The 20,096-nt window shown below is 41.2% G+C and overlaps 1 protein-coding gene across 15 annotated transcripts in view; it reads right to left on the bottom strand.

The window, feature by feature from the left end:
• Positions 1-20,096, bottom strand: part of nav3 (neuron navigator 3) — a 370,879-nt gene that overhangs the window by 158,244 nt on the left and 192,539 nt on the right. For 9 of the 15 annotated variants that reach the window (XM_008401327.2, XM_008401329.2, XM_008401331.2 and 6 more), the window contains exon 1: positions 8,702-9,148. The exons of 4 other annotated variants lie outside the window; for them this stretch is intronic. In XM_008401327.2, the coding sequence (XP_008399549.1) occupies positions 8,702-8,962 (261 nt within the window). In that variant the 5' untranslated portion in view covers positions 8,963-9,148. Of the gene's footprint in view, positions 1-8,701; positions 9,150-20,096 lie in introns of those variants that run through there. 2 more of the 15 variants (XM_008401330.2, XM_017302699.1) reach the window with 2 other exon arrangements.

Here is a 20,096-nt window from a genome sequence, read left to right as displayed (position 1 = left end):
ACGTTGTATTAAAAGCGTCATAATTTACCGAATGACGCTTTATGACAACAGTCAAATATTCATGAAGGCTTATTCATGTTCATGACAGAAGTTATGTCATGTTTATGACAGTGTCATGTCAGTCTTATTCACCCCCTTCAAATAAAGTGTTACTGAGGGGCCTGATTCCTTTTCACCCTACCCCAAAACTGCTTCCCTTTCCTATCAGCCGTCTGTATGTGCTCCATTCAGGACATGCATGAATTATCTTTACGTTCTTCTTTCTGACTGCTGCATATTCGACATCCTTAGTCCAGTGTACACTCATCCCTCTTTTGCATTATGCAAACCGTCTCAGTCTTGCCTCTTTCTTTGTCTCCGGATCTCTTAACCTTAGTAGTCACTCTGATGCCAAGTTCCCAATTCTGTTCCTTTTAGTGATTTCTTGTATGCGCTCCTCTTCACCTCTTTTGCACCACCAGCTGTGACTGGTTGGCTCCACTTTGAATACCAAATTTTAATTTACTTTTGAGCACCAAAATTAGAGTATTACAAATTTTTATTTAATCTGAGTTGGGATACCAACAAGTTTGCAACAATTTTGGTTCATAATTCTACTATAAAAAGAGATATTAGGTTATGTTATTAGCATCCTGCCATTCCTGACCCACGGGTTACCTCTTCCTTCCAATGGGACTCGGAAATGCAAGAAATCCTTGTAAATCTGCTCAAAGTTGCTCTAGTGCCGAGTAAGTCATGAGTCACTACAACAGACACAACTCACAACATCTGCGTTCCTAGCAGCAACCCAGACGCAGACCTGGCTCTGGGTTAGCATGTGTTACTAGACGTGTTAACACGTTTGCTCTCACCCCATACATGGTTGGATGTTTCTGACACCAGCTAACCTAGATGTTTGCCTCCAGCTGCTTTACTTGGAACTTGATGTAGTGGAGATTCAATGAAGTTTGGAAAAAGGAAAAGAAAAATCATATGCAGAAAAAAAAAGAGTGATCAATTCTTTGAGAAAGGAAATTTGATCTCTGACAGCTGGAGAAACAGGACTGAACCAGGTGTGTGTTAAATCTCCCATTCTGGTTTTGTCATCAAGTATTTTACAGAAATAAAAAGATTAATTGAAAAAAAGGCGATCAAGAAAAAAAAGAGGTGGAGAAGAAGAGAAAAGGTCAAAGGAAAATAACAGTAAGTAAGTTGAATGGGGGACAGAATACAAGAAAAGTTCCAGTAAAAGAAGGGGAAAAAAGGACTAACTGAGGAATGCTGGGAATGGGAAAGAGCAGAGAGACAGTGACAGAAAACTGAGTGGAAAACAGAAGAGCTGGAAAAGGAGTCCCTGAAAGAGAATGAAAAGAAAATAGGACCTACCGAAAAACTGACATCTAAAGAGAGACGAATGGGAAAAACCTGCGGTGAAGAGAAAGATGGATAACAATCATCACACACTCAAAGCAGCTTGCATGGGTGTGTGTAGCATGTCTTGACTGAGTCAGTGCAAAGTTCCAACCTGTAGGCATCAAGTGTGTTGAGGCAGAGTCCTTGAGAGTCTGCTGTGGGCTCACAAAAAGCTGGACAAGAAGATAAACACTGCGCATTTAAAGGTGGTACTTGTAACAGGTCACTGCATGGCCACGTCACACAGGAAAGGATCAGGCTGGACTTTCATAAGAACTTGAAAAATCATTGCAATAACTTTAACTCACTCAAGTCAAGTGCTTTCGGCTCATTTGGTCACGTTTAAAGAGTGGTAGACCTTACTGTACAGCTGATATTTGCTACACGAAGCCAGTGGCAGGTGACATGGACATGACCTGGCCTCCCACAATAGGAGTGCTACTTCAACAGACAAATTAGCTTGACTTAAAGAAGTAGAAGCAATGGCTACCTTAGGATAAGCAACTTGGTAAAACAAATGCAGTCACTCCGTTCAATACTCCCATCCCTCGCTTCCAACGCCCAACATGGTCAGTAGTCAAAATGTGACGTGCTCCATTGTTGTGTTCATGGACAGGACCCTGAATTCATAAGTTTGGAAACTTTGGAACTTCTGCAGATGATGTGGTTCTGCTTTTTTTCTCTTTCTTTCTTTAAGCTTTCACCTTCAGCATGCACAAGAGAGACTCTCAGTCAAGGGTGAAGAAGTTAAAGTAGACTACTTTCTCTTGGTCAGGTGTGAGGCTGTGTGCCAAGCCAGAAAGTAGCTCTAGCATGTTGCAGCCTTCTTAAGACTATTGGATGATGGAGGAGGAAATGGATGGATCAAAATTGTATCTGCTATGAGTGGTGTGTTGCTTGAATTTTGATAGTGATGAAGGAGGAGAGCTGAAAAGTGAAACTAAGTACTTGGAAATATATGTTCTAACTGAAATTGATCCCATGACCAGGAAATCATAACAAGATTCTGGATATAAAAGGCTGGAATAAGCTTCATCTGAAGGGAGGCTAAACTAAGCTTTGTAAGGAGTTCTGTAATCAGGAGTGAACTTTGGAGAAGATTTGCTCCTCTAATGCGCGAATTAGTGTAGGCCTCACTTTGGAGGGCTTCCAGGCATGTCTCACTGGGACTAGACTCCAGGTGAAAGCCAGATTGAACTGAAGGGACACATACTTTTCTGCCTTGGGAATGCTGTGGGACCTTGCATAATTGCTGGAGAATATTATTACTCTGGGAGAGATATCCAGGTCTCCTGAGTCGATGGGTAACCACTTTCCCACAACAAAGATTTGAGGATGCAATGAATCTCCACTGAAATAACATGCATTAGACTGGTGCATTTTGTTGAGGGTTTACACAACACTGAAGTTATAAAAAAAATCAGTTAATACATATAGTTTTGGATTTTGCATGTGCATTTTACCATGAATTATGGTATTTTAGTCACCATCTAAGTTGACCTGAACAATGAAATTCTTTGTAAATGCCTTGCTCCTGAAATTCTGCATATGAAAATGCTTTACGACAAGTCTAATTTGTCTTGAAGTTTCAGAATGAACACTGTGCCTGTACTTCCAGTGGAGAGTATTTTTAACCGGTGTGGCTGTACTGTAAACACCGGCCGCTCTGTGTGTTCTCACTCCAAGATTTAAACACTGCGGCCAACTGCAGACTCCCTGTGGGATGGAAGGCAATGATATAGTGCGTGTCAGACAGGGAACACTGAAAGAAGTAGGGAAAAGAAAGCAGTGGGATGGATAATATTGTCTCTTTTTTTCAATTTCTACCCAGTGATCATTAGGAAATCTCAGATGAAATGAACCAGCGCAAAGAAATATGAGTAAATCAAATCTGTGGTGGCTAAAGCATATGTTAAGGTAATCTGATTTTTTTTTTTTTCTGTATGTTTAATTTGATAATGTTTGGTTCAGTATGATGTGCTAGAACAAAAATCACTGCCATGTTTCCAGCTTGGATCAGGGAAAGTGAACCGGGGTGCTTTCTTCTGTTAACACATTAGTTCTAATTGGCTGAACAGACCACAGGCTGTTTGACCTACTACTGCCATGATGCCTCAACTGCAGGAACAAACTTTTGCAGCTCAGGATAAAGTTCGTCAAACTGATACAAAAAGTTGCCAAGACAAACTTTTCCTATGGAGGGTTTGAAGAGCACTAAGTTCATGGGAATTACCAAGGTGGCAAGCAATCGCTTCTGACCATTTTTGTCATTTTAAAAAATACAATGCTGACAGCAATCAGGTAGATGTGGGAATTCTTACAGCACTGATCCTCTTATTGTCTGTGTCACGAGGAAATACAAAATGTTGAAGTCCTACCTTGGCTGTGCGTGATGTCACTGCGTCAAACACAGTGTGAATGGAAACAGCTGAAAGTCTCACTTTCAGCGCATAATTATTATACATGAAAGTATAACTAAGCTTATCTATAGGTAGTTTTTCCACATTTTGCTTGGCACAAAAACAAAACCTTACAAAAAACGAAGAAACAACGACAGACGTGTTTGATGTTTTAACACGAACCTCGTTAAATATTAAAACAAAAACACGTCCAATACATGATCCTACCACCACATTATTTTTCCCACCTTCTCAGAAAAATCATTTCTTTACGCCACTGACACCATTACGATTATGGACCTGTTAGGACCAGTAACAGATGTAAAATCCCATGTTTTTTAAGTGGGTCAGCTTCTTGCTCAGACACAAGAAGCACAAAAAAGTTGCTTCAAATTCTTGCTTAGAAATCCCTCCAAAGTTGACAACTTTTTCTCTTTTGAGTCGACAAAGAAATAATAGCCCACCTGCGGAGCTGTAGTTGAAATTGTATGGCTCTGAACTGAGACAAGCCTGTGTGAATCGGAAAAGTCCAAACCCGGTTTGCATTCAATAATACCAAAAAGACTCTTGGAACTCATAATACAGTTGATACAAGGTGAAAACCATGCAGACAAAGAGACGGAAAGCTAAAGAGAGAAAATACACACAGTAAGGGCCACCCAGAGAACGAACAACCACTGCTTACATTCCACTCACTCAAGCCACTGGACTACTGACACTTCACGCAACCACGCCTACTTTGAACGTGTCCATGTTGCCGTCTAGAAGTTTATCCGGACAGAGCGGAAGATGCCCCAAATAAGAAAATAGACAACAAGAGATCCGGATTGTCTGCAGCAATCTGTAGAGCATCGTCTGCACAGACGGACGCACGCAGGGTCAACAGGATGTTTTTTGTTCTTAAAGTGGACAAGCGTGTCTGGCACTCGTCTGCACCTCCGGTAAATACTCACGTACTCTGCAGGATAACATTTCCCAAACATCAAAGGGTCGCAAAAATAGCCGCATGCAACGGTCACGAGTTGGGTGAAAGAAATTTTTAATGACGGCCATTCTGTTTACCCTACGGAAATTATTTTCTTCACTTGGGTAAGGCAGAATGACAGCAGAATGCAGACCTCTTAAAGTGAAAGTACACAAATATTGTGGATAGTGAATGAGAAGGTTTTTTTTCTTCATTTACATGTCAAATATTTGATAAAAGACCTTTATGTAGAATTCATTTCTTTAAAAACACTAAATGACCCCTGGCTGTGTGACTTGGACAGCAGCCAAAAGTCATGAGGGACAAACTAATTCCATATCAGTGGCAGCTGCACTTTATTGAAGCCTGGTCCATTTCTGTGAATGCTTCTTCATGGCCTGTCATCCTGCAGTGCCACTGGCAGTGACTGATGTGAACTGTCAGCATAACGAACAACAAGGAGAGCAAACGTCTACCCTTGTTCTCATCCCCATCAAGGATGGTAAATCGGTACCTCTGACAGCTCCAAATCATGGAAAGATTAAGATGAAGCCTTTGATAAGCGCAGGTGTTCCCCAGCACTACCAAAGACATGCAAAGCTGTGGTTTAGCAATGTCTCATAGGAGCTCTGCCTTATTAACCTCTGCTCTGCAAACTTGTCTGGAATCTCAAAAGCAAATACAGGAGTAAAATTACTGCGGAAAACAACAGTGCTCTTAAAAGTAGTGTTGGAAACAGGAGCAAGAAGTTACATTTTCACAAACACTAGTAGAGCAATCTTTGTTTTGATAAATAGTATAAAGGCCTGAAAAGTCTTTACAGTTTAAACCCAGTAGGAAACTCTCAAGAAGCTGCTAGTATTAGCAATACAAGCATATAACAATGGATTTATCAGCCTTTAATCCACTCAAACACTGTAGCAACCTGCCATGTTTTTATTTAAATGACACTTAGCATAAATGCCTTCAGCCATGTTTTACTTTAGCTGCAAAAGGAAAATAACACACAGCCGAATATATCAACACGTTTTAAGTTCCATTCAATATGAACCTGGTCTGAGAAGGATAATTGTGTCCTTTCCACACACCATTACCCTGTAAGCCAGCCAGGGAGCGGCAGTCGTTCAGTAAAATGTGACCCTGTTCTCACCCTTACATTACATTACATGTGATAATATTAAACTGTTCAACCCGAGCAGAGGAAAGGGATTGGAGTTGTAACAAAGGTATTTGTGGGAAGATTAACTTTGGCAGCTCTTTGGAAAGTCTCCTTGCAGGCTTAATGCTTTAAAATGTGCAACACCCAAATTTGGTCATCCTGCTGCAGTTGCTACATCTGTTGCCATGTCTCTCTGCTGGTGAAGCGTACATTTACTTCTCCTTATAATAAAACAGATTGAGGAGCTTTTGCCTCAACTCATCCTAGGCTGGGTTTCTGTTATGGGTCAAATCCGATAGTTGCTCATCAGGAAGGTGGACATTTCCAGCAGAGCCTCCGGAAATGCTTAAAACCTCGGAAAATACAACCAAAGTAAGGATGTGCTGAACTTCTGGCAAACAAGCCAACACTTGCTGGCACTATTGGCCATGCAGAGGTGGGGGTTGCTTTTGCACAAACAAGCAGCGACTCACACTCTGCACCCCTATACACACACGCGCACACACACACCTACACTAGATCCTGAGTGATAATAGAGAACAAACAAACAAGGAGTGTTGGTGTATGTAAACAGAGCAATGAAATGGATGTCAGTGTTTTTTTTCCCTCTGAAATGCAGGGGAGTTCTTAGGTTCTTAAAGGACTACACAACACAATTAGACAGACTAATTACTCCTCCATACCACCCATTCCTTAACCACACCGACAGGCCGGGGCAAGCTGGAGATTTCTTCCTGCCTACGGTACACTGATTTCCTTTCCGAAGCAATTTAGGTGATGCTCAGTCAATGGGAAGTTTAAGATCTGTAAACTGCCAGGAATATTAAGTGCAGGTATCAGAAGGACGTGCTTGCAGAAAGTGTCAAACTGTCAAGTTGGGTTAATGGCGATGAAGAGAAGGCCCTAAGGGATTTCCGCAAAGTAGGAGGGAAAAAAATGGGACATGTTCAGCTTCAAAATCCCCAAACAAAACACTGGCTTTAAAGGAATAGTTAGACGTTTTTGAAATAAGGTTTTGTTGAGGTATTATATGTAATAGTAATCTTAGGTCATACCTGTGGGATACAACTCTACCTGATCAAATATTGAATAGGCTTCTTTTAAAAATAGTCAAATTTTGCTTGTATAGCCGTTTACATGCAGCCAAGTGTGTCATACATGCAACAACGCACTTTAAAGAGGCTAAAAACAAAGGAAACAAAGAGGGAAAAAATCATATAATCAATGAACAGCACTACCAAAAAATACTAAAATAAATAATTTTTAATGAAAAAAATGACTGTGATAAATAGAACAGAATGTAGAACTAAGGAAACACAATGTTACTTAAAAGACAAAAGCAGTGGTTCAAAAACACAAGATCGTGGAGAGACCGTTTATTTTCTCCACTTAATATCCGCCTGAGGCAGCCAACTACTGTGGCTCATCCAGCTGATTTGAAAAACTTTTACCATATTTGTTGTCCGTACACAAATGAAACTTTCCTTTACCTCTGAGGTACTTAGAACGGACTGGTGACCCTCATGAAGTGACCGATACTCTGAAGGTCAGCTGGCTGAGCAGCTGTAAAAAGTCTAGCATTGTATCCCATGGCTGTAAACTTTTCTGCTTCTCTTCCCCTGCTCTGAGGATTCGCAACAAGTCCAGTCAATCTCTCATTAACTCTCCAGCTAACTTAAAGTAAACAGTAGCATGCTGCGCGACCACAATAACTGTCCCTTGTGAAACATGTGACCGTGAGAAGAAAAAAAAAACAAACTAAAAAAAATTTGGCAGCTGATCAATAAACAGATTTATGCTTCAAAAAGTTTTTTTTGTTGTTTTTTTTTACTGAATCATTTGCATCATTTGAGGAATTGCCTCAGGCTTATAAATGACTGAGAATATCTGCACAGAACCTGAGTTTAATGCATCAAACTGATGAAAAAAAACTCAAAGAAAAGTCACGACAATGTCAGTTTGGAACCAGGTTAACGCTGAGCCCCCACCTCCCTCCTTCAGGCAGGAGGCGAGGTGGACTCGGTCTAAGACACGCTGGGAGGATTCACCAGCAGCAGAGCATGGACTCATATTTGTGTTTCCTCTAGCCCAGGAGAAAAAAACAAAAAACAAATCCACCGCTTTTGTTCCTCACCAAAAACATGAAATCCAGATTGGAAAAGTACATTTGGGTTTCTTTCTAGTTTATTTGTGTGCAAACAGAAAGAAGCGACGGCTGGTGGGCAGGTGGAGGGGAAACAAACAGGAAAGCTTCAGTTTGCTTTCTGACAGCTCGGTAAGTGGGATGGGCCAGCGGGTAGCTGGAAGCATTTGGCGGGGAGGTTTGAATTCTCCTCCCTCCACTCTGTGGACCAACTTAACTCCTCAGCTGCAGTCTTCGAATGTCAGCCGAGTATATCGGAAAAGAGAAGCTAGTCCGCTAATCTAGAACACACAATGTAGTGAAAACATGCTTTGAAAATGTTTGGAAATCTATGAAATCTATCCCGGCACTGGAGATAGAAAAGTCTTTTGAGTTTCCTTCATAAAAAAAAAGGGTTCAACTTCCATTCAACCCCAAAAACAACAAAGACGGGGAGTCAGAGTCAGAGAGTCAGTGATTCACTCATTTACTTTCCCTCCAAGTTGATGATGCGACAACATTCCAGCACAGCACAAATGACTCACTGCTGTGCAAAAAAAAAAAGATTTGCTACAGAGGAAGACAGACAGACACCTGCTGCAGCCCAGAGGGAGCCGACAGCCTGACACCTGCGCCGCCGGCCGATGCACCAGCCCTCCACTTACCTTGCAGATCTTGTTCTCCTCGCTCTCTGCTCTGGTCTTTCCTCCCGCCATCCTCCTCTCCTGCTGGTACTCAGACCTGACCGACAGCTGGCAGTGGAGCGGCGGGGTGCCGTTGCCCGGCCCGAGGTCCCGCTGCCGGGCCATGAAGCCCTGCGAGGCGGCCGCTCGGACGGCGCTGGGGATGGGGAGGGCAGTGTGCACCGGCTTGGTGCCCACCACAGATGGTTGCCTCAGCTTGGAAGCCACACCAACTACAGGCATTGTACTTCCAGGCCAATAAAATTAAGAGCGGTGGCAGTGGGAGAAAGGAAGTTTAAAAAAAAAAAAAAAAAAAAAAAAAATGAGAGGAAATCTGGAGGGTTTTTCCTCTGAGGCAGCCAGAGCTACAGAAAACCTGCAGTCGCCTGTTGGAGTGAGAGGAAAACAACTGCTCTCATTCTGTGGCCTTCAGCAAGCACAACTCCCAGAAACTGAAAGGGCTTCTCCTTCCTCCTGCGCTCTCCCTCCTCCTTCTCCTCCCACATGCAGCAGAGCTCCCTCCCCTTCCCTCCTCGCCCTGTCAGAAGTGCACCACCGAGTCAGAGACAGCAGAGCGAGGAGCGGTGGGGGGGAGCTAAACTCCTCTGAAAGGTACAACAGCCACTATCCAGAGACACGGATCACACAGTGTGTGTATGAGAACTTTTTTCTGAAAAAGAAAAAAAAAAAAAAGGTGGGAGAGTAACAGAAAGAATGACAAGAATGTGTCGGACTGTCTTGTATTGTCGGAAGTATTTATGTCTGTTGAATTGTTTTGCATGTTTCATGCTACAACCACCGACTTTTGTGGTTTTTGATGGAAATTCGTGTGATAAGCCAACACAAAGTACTGCAAGGTTTTAATTTGCTTTACACAAAAAGCTAAACAGTGCGGCATGCATTTGTGTCTGGTTTCTTTAAACACAGTACGAAGCTCTGACATTCAGGAGCCGTCTAATTAGTTGAGCAAAGTTTGCAGTAGGGGTGGAAGAAGGTGCTTTGATGGGTTCGGAGCAGATTAGACTTCTTAAGTCTACAAACAAAATGCTTAAAGTGGCTAAAAACTAAGACCTCACACACCATCAATGCAGTGAAATGAAGGTGGGGGGAGCATCACTTCATAGGAGAGCTTTATTACAGGAAAGATTCTCAGATCTGGGTGGTAGAATAAAAACGTTCAAGTAAAAAATGGTGTGAGGTGTGATGCATCAGTTGTAGAAAACATTTCTGCTAAACTGCTAATGTGCTAATAGTGGATCTAATTTTTCATTTAGCGTTTTTGCTCATTTTGAAAACGCCCAAGTAAAGTTTTTTCTGCATAAATTCTAATTTACCTGGCTGTTTTTGTAAACCTTCAGCTGAGTAAAGTTTGACATTTTGGTCAACTGTTAATAATCCTTCAATTAGTTAGATCTCTATAGTCATGCTCTTATTTTGAAGTGCATTTTGAAGTGCTCAGGTTCTCTTTTTTCCCCCAATAATGTTACTTCAAACAATAAACACAGGAACGATATAAAAAGATGCACATCTAAAGACATCATAGAACATGTAAATTAATTGATGCTGAAAGGTTGGATTTTTTCAAAGGCAGATATAATCTGAATTTGTTAGCATGTTAGCATTAGGTTCCGCTAAATACTGCCAATGCCAAAGAAGCATTCTAGCATTAGCAGAACTATTGTTCATGGTCAGTGCTTTAGGGGTTAGCACAATTAACTTTTTAATGCCTAAACTGTTTTCATGTGGGGAGTAAAAACAAGACACTTATAGATAAAAATAATAATGGAGCAGTATAGGCAGATTTTGCTCTGATAGTAATATAATATATAAAGTGGGTTTCAAATTATTCACCAAACCTGCATTTTTAATCAGCAAAGTTCCAAAATGTGTGGTTTGGGGGTGAGGATAGAGACTGAGGTGCCTATAATTAGGTGGGGAAGTTGAGAATAATATGGATGAAATAGCTCAGCTGAAAACCTTTTACTATTTTTTGTATTCAACCATCACAATCATGATAAAGTAAAAGATCCTGAAAACAAACTCCTAAATTAAGTTTTCTTTTCATTTTTTTTTATTCCGACCATTTTTCTCGTAAGGCTAACAAAGATTAGGGTGGATTCCCTTCAAACATACAGCTGCAAACACCACAAACATATGGCCTGTATATGGTCCATTTGGATTCTATTAAAACCATGGAATATGACATGCATCTTGTTTTTGCTCATTTTTTTTCTTTCCTAAGGAATCCCTCATAAGTAGAGTTTTATATGGAAAGGTTGCATCTGGTTCCGGTTAGAGAGGCTGAGGGAAGTCCAGGAATCAGAGGGGCACAGTGTGGAGTCATGGCAACTAGAACATTTAAAGATGGGATTGTCCAATAAAAGGAGCATTTAAAAAAAAGAAAAGGAAAAGAATATACAGGCCCAATATTTCCCTAAAACTCGCAACACTGAAACTTTTCCTCAACAAACCCATGCTGTAGATCCTTATACATTGCCTTCTCATTTCTGAAGCAAGGCTTACACTTGACCCGCGCAAATAGACCGATCAAATATTAGGATGAAATGTTCCTCTCGGGAAACCTGTTAATAATGGCCTTATTACATATTTAATCTGGCTGCTTCCTCTGCTGCTCTGCTTCATGGGGGCTCAGTGTTTTGCCAGGGCCTCGGCCTCCCTCCGCCCGGAATAGAACCAGCACGTTCAACATGTTTTCAATCATGCACCAGGGGCTATCATGACAGGTCTAAAACAACAGAACACCATGTGAAAGACTGGCACTCGTCCAGCCTGGGCTCCAGCTCCTGCTGGGGGTTGGGGGTGGGGGCTCAGTTGCAGGAGCAGGAGCCTATTTGGGCAGACTCCAGCTTCCCAGCACAGCCTGGAACTGTTGGGACACCTGTGTCTTATAAGGTTCTGGTGAAATGAACTGAAACAAACTTACACCCAAACTCTAGTGAGGCTTTGAAAGCTCAGAAGGCGCTCTATTTTTCATCGGGGTGTAGAGGAAATGTCTTTGTGTTGGGCGGATGTGTGGGTAAAGGAACTTCTGGTGTAATACAGTTGTGCAAGCTCCTCATTTAACATCAGCAAAGGTTCCAAAGTCAATATTCAATCCCAGGTTACCTTTAATCCACACGAACCAAGCCAAGCAGGTCGGTAACCTTATGTTTGGCTACAAGGGCAAACCACTTCTCTTAAAATAGTGCTGGAGCCAATTGGGTCATGGCTGAATTACGAAGGGAAGCATTGATGATGAAAGGAAATGAAACATACATATCTTGATGGGAATTACTCAGCACTTGTCAGGTCAAAACAATGAGACTAACTATACTCATGTTGGGTCAGTCTTAAGGGTAAAGTCTTGAAGAATCTAAAAGAAGATGTTGGAACATATTTCTCCACATCCCATAATGGAACAAGTTCTGTCTTGACTGTAGTGGGGTTGTGATCTTGACGTAATGGTTTCCAAGGGAACCACAGCTAGCTTGTTAACCATGTGCTAGCCAAACTTCAAATCCTCTTCACCACATCTTGACTGAGCTGCTAGCATGCTACTGGCTAACTAAAGAGGTGAATCTTTTAAAGTGCACAAGTTCAAGTATATTTGTTTTACATTTGTAACAAAACCTACGTGATTTTTTTTAATCCTGGACTTCCTTGTTCCGTTGAGCAGATTTCCCATCTTGAGTTTCAGGTGCTAAAGTTAAACTATGATCCAACCGGTGAAGCATGAAAACTAATATTTCAGATCGCTCTACAGCTCAAACCTGATCATTTTCTTTAAACATTTTGTTTAGTTTTTCTTTATAAGAATAAGACAGACACTCAACTCAAACGTCCGAATGAGTAAAATTGTCAAATTTAAACAACCTTTAAGAAAAGGTGGGAAACAAACAGGTATGTGAGGCACGCACTTACTGAAAGTACAATGTCACTCAACCAGTTTCTAACTCTCAGTCTGTACCAGTACAAAAAATAGAAACTTTTCAGCCTGTTATTACTACATCTACAAAGTTACAGCTACAAAGTCATTTACTTTGTAGCTTTTCTTCCTTTCTGGCAGCTTTTTGTTCTAAATATGAATGTTTTATATTTGAAACAAATATAAGCCTTATTCTACTGATAGTTTCTCATTGTAGAAAGGGAGTTACTCCTCTCCACTGTCCCCCAGCACTTGCTCAAAATGAGGGATTGAGTTGAAGTGGTGTTCTTACATGGACATTTTACAGAAATTATTAGGAATTGCTCTGTATGCAAGTTTGATTCAATCCGTCTAAAACTTGTTTTAAAATGAGCTGGACTGAAATGAATGAAACCGAATTCCACTTGAATTATATAGAGACTTGAATTAAAGCTGCAAAGTTTACTTAGGTGGAATGTGTTGTAAACTTGCACTATTAAAAAAAAACTGGAATAATTACTGGAAATGTGTGTGCTTGCACCCTGCATCATAAAAAGTGTGAATGGTTCAGATGACTTTTCTTTCGCCTCCTTGCATCACTTTGTTGCTTATGAGTTTCTGGTTAGATATTTATTGCCCAGTAATTAAACATGGGAATTTTCTACATTAGGCAATAGCAATATTAAGCAAAAGAATACCGATAGCAATTAAATCTATAGGGTGTCTGTCAGTTTCAGCAGCAGTGTGTAGCGAGGCTCACAACTGGTGAAGCACTGAGTCCTCTGGAGTCGGATGTAAAAATATACAACATCCCAATCAGAAGCTTACATTTCAATTTGGACCCAAATTGAAACATTTAGCTGTTTTAAAAGCTTTTAATTATACTTTAACAAATTACAATAATCTCAATCTCCATGCTGAAACTGGTTGAAGACGTGTGTATACTTTCAGCTCATTGGGCACTGATGGAACCGTCGCTGACTGGTTGCAGTGAGACATGTGTTGAACATTTTTCAACTTTCTTGTGTCATGTCTACAAGTACAAGGGGCGAAGTTGCCGAGCCATTGTCACCTGAGCAATGTCCATAGGAAATGAATAGAGAAAGCGATGCTGCCTCTTTGTGTGTTAAGTCCGTAAGAATAGCAGCCTACTGCTTGCTTTTTAAAACAACCCACGTTTGACCAGAATTAGAGGAGAATACTACTGAACAGACCTAATATATAAGGTGAAATAAAGACATGAGAAAATTAAATTTCTTAACATAGCCTGACTTTGAAATTCTTGCTTTCTATGAAACTGAAGACAAATGTATCGTTTTTCTGCTTTACTTTACCAACTAACCAATGGCTTTTTCTTTTTACATGTGTTGTTTAATGAAGTAGTTGATGATGTGAAGTAAGCCCTTCAGCGTTAAATTCAGCTGGAGAGGCAGCAGCAGCATTGCCATGTGTTTATTATCTGCCGCAGTCGAAGGGGTGTATGATTTGGAAACCGGCACTGACTGACTGATGAATGTGTTTGTGCTTCATATAAAAGATACTGCCTGGGGTCACATGACGTCAGCCTGATGTTACACTGCGACTGTGAAAACAAACACGTTGGGGTGTTGGGAGATAAGGCGGGTCGAACCCCAAATACGACTCCCACCGTGCACACAAACACACACCAGCACACGCAGCCGTAACCCGCTCTCCCAGGAGGCCCACGCACCTGGCTCTGTCATAATGTTATCAGTCGGCCACATGTCAGGCGACGTGGAAAATAAAACAAGCGGGCACACGCACAACAGAAAGGCGCCTCGACATCAAGAGGACCGAACACATGGGGAGCGCAGCCAGGCACAACCGGAGCACATCAAGCGCAAGTTTAGTCCAGAGCAATCTGCTCACTTTTTAATGGCTCATTGTGTCATGCCATTTTCATTGCATTTCTTATTTAAGAGAAACACTGTAGTCGCTAAATTGTGTGTTTTTTTTTGTGTTTAAAAAAAAACAAAAAAAAAAAACTTTTGTTCGCATTTGTAAAGGAAACAGCCGGTGTCTCGAGCCATGCTGGTCTAAGCATGTTACCCCTGGTGTCTCCATGTCAGACTATTCTTAGTTTAATGCATGATAAAGGTGCCCAGTGCCTACTGTAAGCACATATTGAATCATATTCTGCTTAGGCGTTAATTTTGCAGGAACCTAAACTGTTCTTTGCAGTCTTTTTTCTTCAGATTTCAGACAGGGAGTCAGCACATTTGCGGGGAGGTGGAATTTGAAAAATGCCCTGCTTCCTGGCTGTAGTTATAAACAAGACATTAAGTGGAACTTTGGCTAATTAAAAATAAGCAAGGCATCCAGGATCCCTCTGTAAGCCGTGCTGCAGCCAGCTAACAGCTCCTCCACAATGAATCAAAGGAGGTATGTGGTTCAACTGAGGCGGCAGGATTTCCCCAGTGCTCCGACTGGGACAATTCAAGCTCTTCCTGTTCCTCCAGTTCAAGTAGATTTGAAGTCCAGCATAGCTTGTGCACAATTCACTCGCTTTCTACTCAACTTTTCACTGTTGGTGGCTAATTTTATCCTCTGTGGCCCAAGATCTTGAAACGCATTCATCCAATCAGACTTTTTAATTGTGCATGCATTATTCAGTTTAATATCGGGAGGCTCTAACTTGCATTCACATTCTGTCTCACTCGTTCTTTTGCACTTTCATATGATTTCTATTCTCTCTGTGCTACTTTATTATCCTCTTAAGCTGTACTATTAAAATCCCCTCGCTCATGTTACCTAATGGAGCAAACCAATCCTGTAATAGACCATCGCATGGGTCAGAGGTTAGATCTGAATTCATAGCCAGTGGCTCAGAGCTCTTTTTTTTTTGTTGGAGTGAAAACTAAAAGGCAGAAAGTATGCTGGAAGAGGACAAATTACTAATTTTTAATAATATTTTTCAATACTACCATTTTAAAGTGTCAACTGCAATTCTGGCTTTGTTTTAAATGAGCAAATAGCAAATACTCCCTTCTCACCTCACACAATGTTAAAAGGCTCAAAAGAAATACATTGGAGGTTTATATTCATTCTTTAATTTTGGAATCAGTTATAGTATTTTGTTAAGAATCAACTTCAGATCGCTTCTGGTCTCAAAACTAACATAGTGGGATATGTATCACTCTAGTACTAGCACTCTGATGCAATCTAGCAGTTAGTGATACCCTCAAGTATGTCTAATTGTGCTAATTTGCATACTAAATACAGGTAACGTCTGGTATCTGAAGGAAAAAGGACCCCAACTGTCTGAATTCCAAAAACGACAAATAATTGAGTAGTTCAAACACCAAATGTAACTTAAAATCCATTAATACACATAATGGAAAGTGTATTAGCTCTAATGTAGAAGATAACATCCACAGTCTTCCTCAGTACAGCCAATCAGCAGGAAGGAAATGAAAGCAGCTTCTGGATTGGCTGCTTTGCAAATGCCAGCCAATGGCATGTTGAGTAGAATTGTGCCTAGATATTTCAGCTTCTTAAGTGACTTTTTTAAAAGTATTTTAGACATTCTTAGCATAAAATAAAGAAAAAAAATGGATTAATACATTATAAATAATTTTTCTTGTTCCACAGAAAAATCAGCAAATGCTGAAAAGGGAATGTGTGTGTGCTATATGCAAATTAATATCTATTTATTTAAGCATCTGCATGATGGCAAAAACAAACAAATATGTATACAGAATAATAAATTCAGGCAGATCAATCGACCACAAATATCACATTGGTGCACATTTATATAAGATACAAACACTCAGCAGACGACCGGTATTAAAGAGTTCAAACTTTTTATTGGAAATAGGACCATGCATGTGCCAAAAAACACAAAATAAGACAAACGACTCCATGTAACTGGGTTTGTACAAATCATTCCCATCAACAACCATCACACCCCGTTCCCTCGTGATTTGCTGTAGTCGTCCAATAACTATCCTAAAATTTAACATTTTATCCACCCGTGAAAAACGGAGTCCTCTCCGAGAGTCGGATTTCACAGCTGGAAATAATAAAAAGCTGAATATATCTCTTCCCTCAAAAAAACAATAAACAGCAGAAGGGTCGTGGAAATGCACTAAATTCAGAGTGAGACCACAGTTGTGTGGGAGGGATGTAGGAGAATGCCGAGACCAGAGATGGCGAGCTCAGGCATGGAGTGGCGGATGAGAGTTCAGCTCTGCTGATAACAGGGACCAGTTCGTGTATTATGCTGCGCCAGCGATCGTACCGGTGTTGCGTTTGAGTGGCAGCCCTGGTTGCTTTTAACAATCAGGCATGTCTGAGTCAGATCACGTACTACACAAGTCACTTTCAGTCATGTTATGTCAAAGCTGCGGTTGCGTCTAAAAGCAAGCAAGGCATTTCTTATGCCAAAGAAATGGCTCTCATAATTCTGAAAAGACAAGAGGAGAGCAACCGCAAATTCAATTGCAACATAACAGCAAGTCTTTCCAAAAGGAAACACAAGGCCAATGGAAATTCAATTAAATGACGAAACAAAGCCCGGAGAGGGAAAGTGCCACAGCCTCTGCTGAAAACAAGATATTAACAGAATGCCAGAACAATAGCTTCAAATACATACATGCCTGTGATTACAGGTTAAACACAAAACTCCTTGTATGAAATAAAGTGTAACTGTTTGAGGTGGGGCTGCACAGTGGCGCAGTTGGTAGAGCTGTTTGTTGCCTTGCAGCAAGAAGGTTCTGGGTTCGATTCCCGGCCCCCGGTCTTTCTGCATGGAGTTTGCATGTTCTCCCTGTGCATGAGTGGGTTTTCTCCGGGTACTCCGGCTTCCTCCCACAGTCCAAAAACATGACTGTCAGGTTAATTGGCCTCTCTAAATTGTCCCTAGGTGTGAGAGTGTGTGCATGGTTGTTAGTCCTGTGTGTCTCTGTGTTGCCCTGCGACAGACTGGCGACCTGTCCAGGGTGACCCCGCCTCTCGCCCGGAGCGTTAGCTGGAGATGGGCACCAGCACCCCTCCCCATCCCATTATGGGACATGGGTGTAAAGAAACGGATGGATGGATGGATGGATGTTTGAGGGGGTGAAAAATTAACAGTGTGAAACGAAAACTAAATGTCCCCATTTACTGTTGAAAGAAATATTTCATAATTTTAGTGATAGAACGAGGGATGTTTCAAGACATCATTGTAAGGTAAGGAAATATAATTTGATATGAAATTTCTGTTTTTAGATATGCAGAGCTGAAAGAAACATACCTTAAAAGTCTTAGAGATGGATTTGCAGCAAAAGGTGGTTCTCCGGTACAGATACTTCAGTCAGAGTCAGTGAAGAGGCAGAGCAGCATGGAGCCAGCGCTCTGACCCATAACATGAGTATTTACATTGCCTCACCACAAGGCAGATTATCACTCCACCTTGTGTACACACAAACACTTCTGAGTTCAACCAACATTTCTAATGTCGGTGCATATCTTTAACAATTATCCAACTAAGAGAGATTAGATGTTGGGAAAAAAAAAAACTTTATCAGTTTAAGTTTAGGGACAAGAGTAGTTTTCCATGAGACAAACAAACTCTAATGTCTGTGCTTTTCCAATATCATTTCACCCTGATATCGTAACATAACATGTCACTAATACTTTAATAATGATCTCCATTAAAGTTCTGGGTATTATACACCATTATGGCTTTTTTGTAAAGCATTTCCTGCTTCATTTGTAACACCCTTCCACATGCAAGCACAACTTTTGACTGGAGAAAAGAAACGATTTAAAACAGCTTCGAAAAAGTTGCTTTTTAAAAACTCCATTGGAGGAGGTGCCAAGAGAATTAGATATCAGGAGATAATTAATACTAATAAGGTACAGGCCAACTACACAGATACCTTCAATGTTCTTCTTTTGGACTTCTGTGTCATTCATTACAAAAGTGTCGTCACAAATTTGTGTGTGGAAGTGTTCTTTCTATCCATCCATGTTTTTCCAAGATCGGGTCAGGAATATTGAAATACCCAAAGGGAAATCAATTGATCCCTCACCAAAGAGACTCTTTCCAGGTGTTTCCCCAAGTCAAAAAATATGGGATCACCTTACAAGTCCAGGTACATGGACTTGTACCTTAAGAGAGTTCTGGGTTTCCAACCAGATGTTCATACCTGAAAACCTCTAAAGGTGTGAGTCTAGGAGGCTGATCAACTAACCAAACCATCAGAGCTGACTAGCCTCAGTGTGGAGCAGCTCACAAGCACATCACTAAGCATGAGTCGAACCAAAATATAGAGGAAGATGATCTTAATGTTTCCTCCTTGCAGGTGGTGGACCAACCTGAAGCTCTATCAGGTTGTCTCTGAGGGAGATCCAGTAGATGAGGCTCCACCACCATGCACTTCCACCTGAACTTGTTCCCAGATCATGCCTCTGTCTCCCTAATCTGTGTTAAATCTGTCCACACACACTTAGTCGTTGAAGGATTACAAGGTTGCTGATGCCTACTCCCAGTGGTCAATGGGCATTTGGTGGGGTCCACCCTGAATATGTCACCAATGAGGATGAATGCAATAAAAGACACCAAAGCTCTTTTGTACTGTAAATACATCAAACAAAGCTCATAAAATCAAATGAAGCCACACGTCTAACTTTTTATCTTTAGCCCAACAAGGAAAAAAAGGTCTGTATCCACTGAGTAAGTAGTAAAGAAGTGATGGCACAAACTGCTTAACTCTAGGTTAAATCAAAACAGGGTGTTGTTTTCTCATCTGACAAACACATACTGGTGTCATCTGTGGCTGTTCTGAGGTTGTGTTGTCTGGCCCTCAGCGTTTAGGCTCATATAATGGTTGCTTTTATGTCGTCTGAGAACGGCGTCTGATTAAAGAAGAAGAAAATGAAAAGCTGCCATACTGCCTTCAGCTATACCTCCGGAAGGTGGCATGTTGCCAGCACAACCAGATGGGAAACTGCTACTATAAAGACTGAAAACTTGTATATATACAGTACACACATAAGCTAACATAAGTAGTGCCTCTAAAACTGCACTACAACACAATGTAAACATGAACCGCCGCTGGCTGAACTCACTGTACATCTGTGTGTTTAACGCCTATTCAACAGTACAAGCTTGTTAAGAATGCCTTCACCGTCTTGTAAACTACAGAGTCAACAAACGTTTTCAAAGAAAACAGGTGAGGAAGAAAAGAAGCAGCGTGGAGTCGCTTGAAAAGTCTGACCCACAATGCAGCTTTATCACGGCAGAGTTAGAGTGAACTCCATGCCCACGATCTTGTTTGTGCGTGACTAAAAGGTGTTGGCAGAAGGAGTTCCTGTCTTTTGACACAAATCTGTTGACTTGGCACTGTGTTGACTTGTGGCAGGTTGAAACAGCCAAATGCCTCCTAAGTCATGACTGATGCTCCTTTTGTCCGTCTAATCTGGGATTTGCGAAGACAACAGCAATATTAGACATTTCTCCACAACTCA

Source organism: Poecilia reticulata, linkage group LG23 (assembly GCF_000633615.1).
Source record: "Poecilia reticulata strain Guanapo linkage group LG23, Guppy_female_1.0+MT, whole genome shotgun sequence".
In the NCBI taxonomy this organism is placed as follows: domain Eukaryota; kingdom Metazoa; phylum Chordata; class Actinopteri; order Cyprinodontiformes; family Poeciliidae; genus Poecilia; species Poecilia reticulata.
This window is presented reverse-complemented; position numbering and strand designations above follow the sequence as displayed.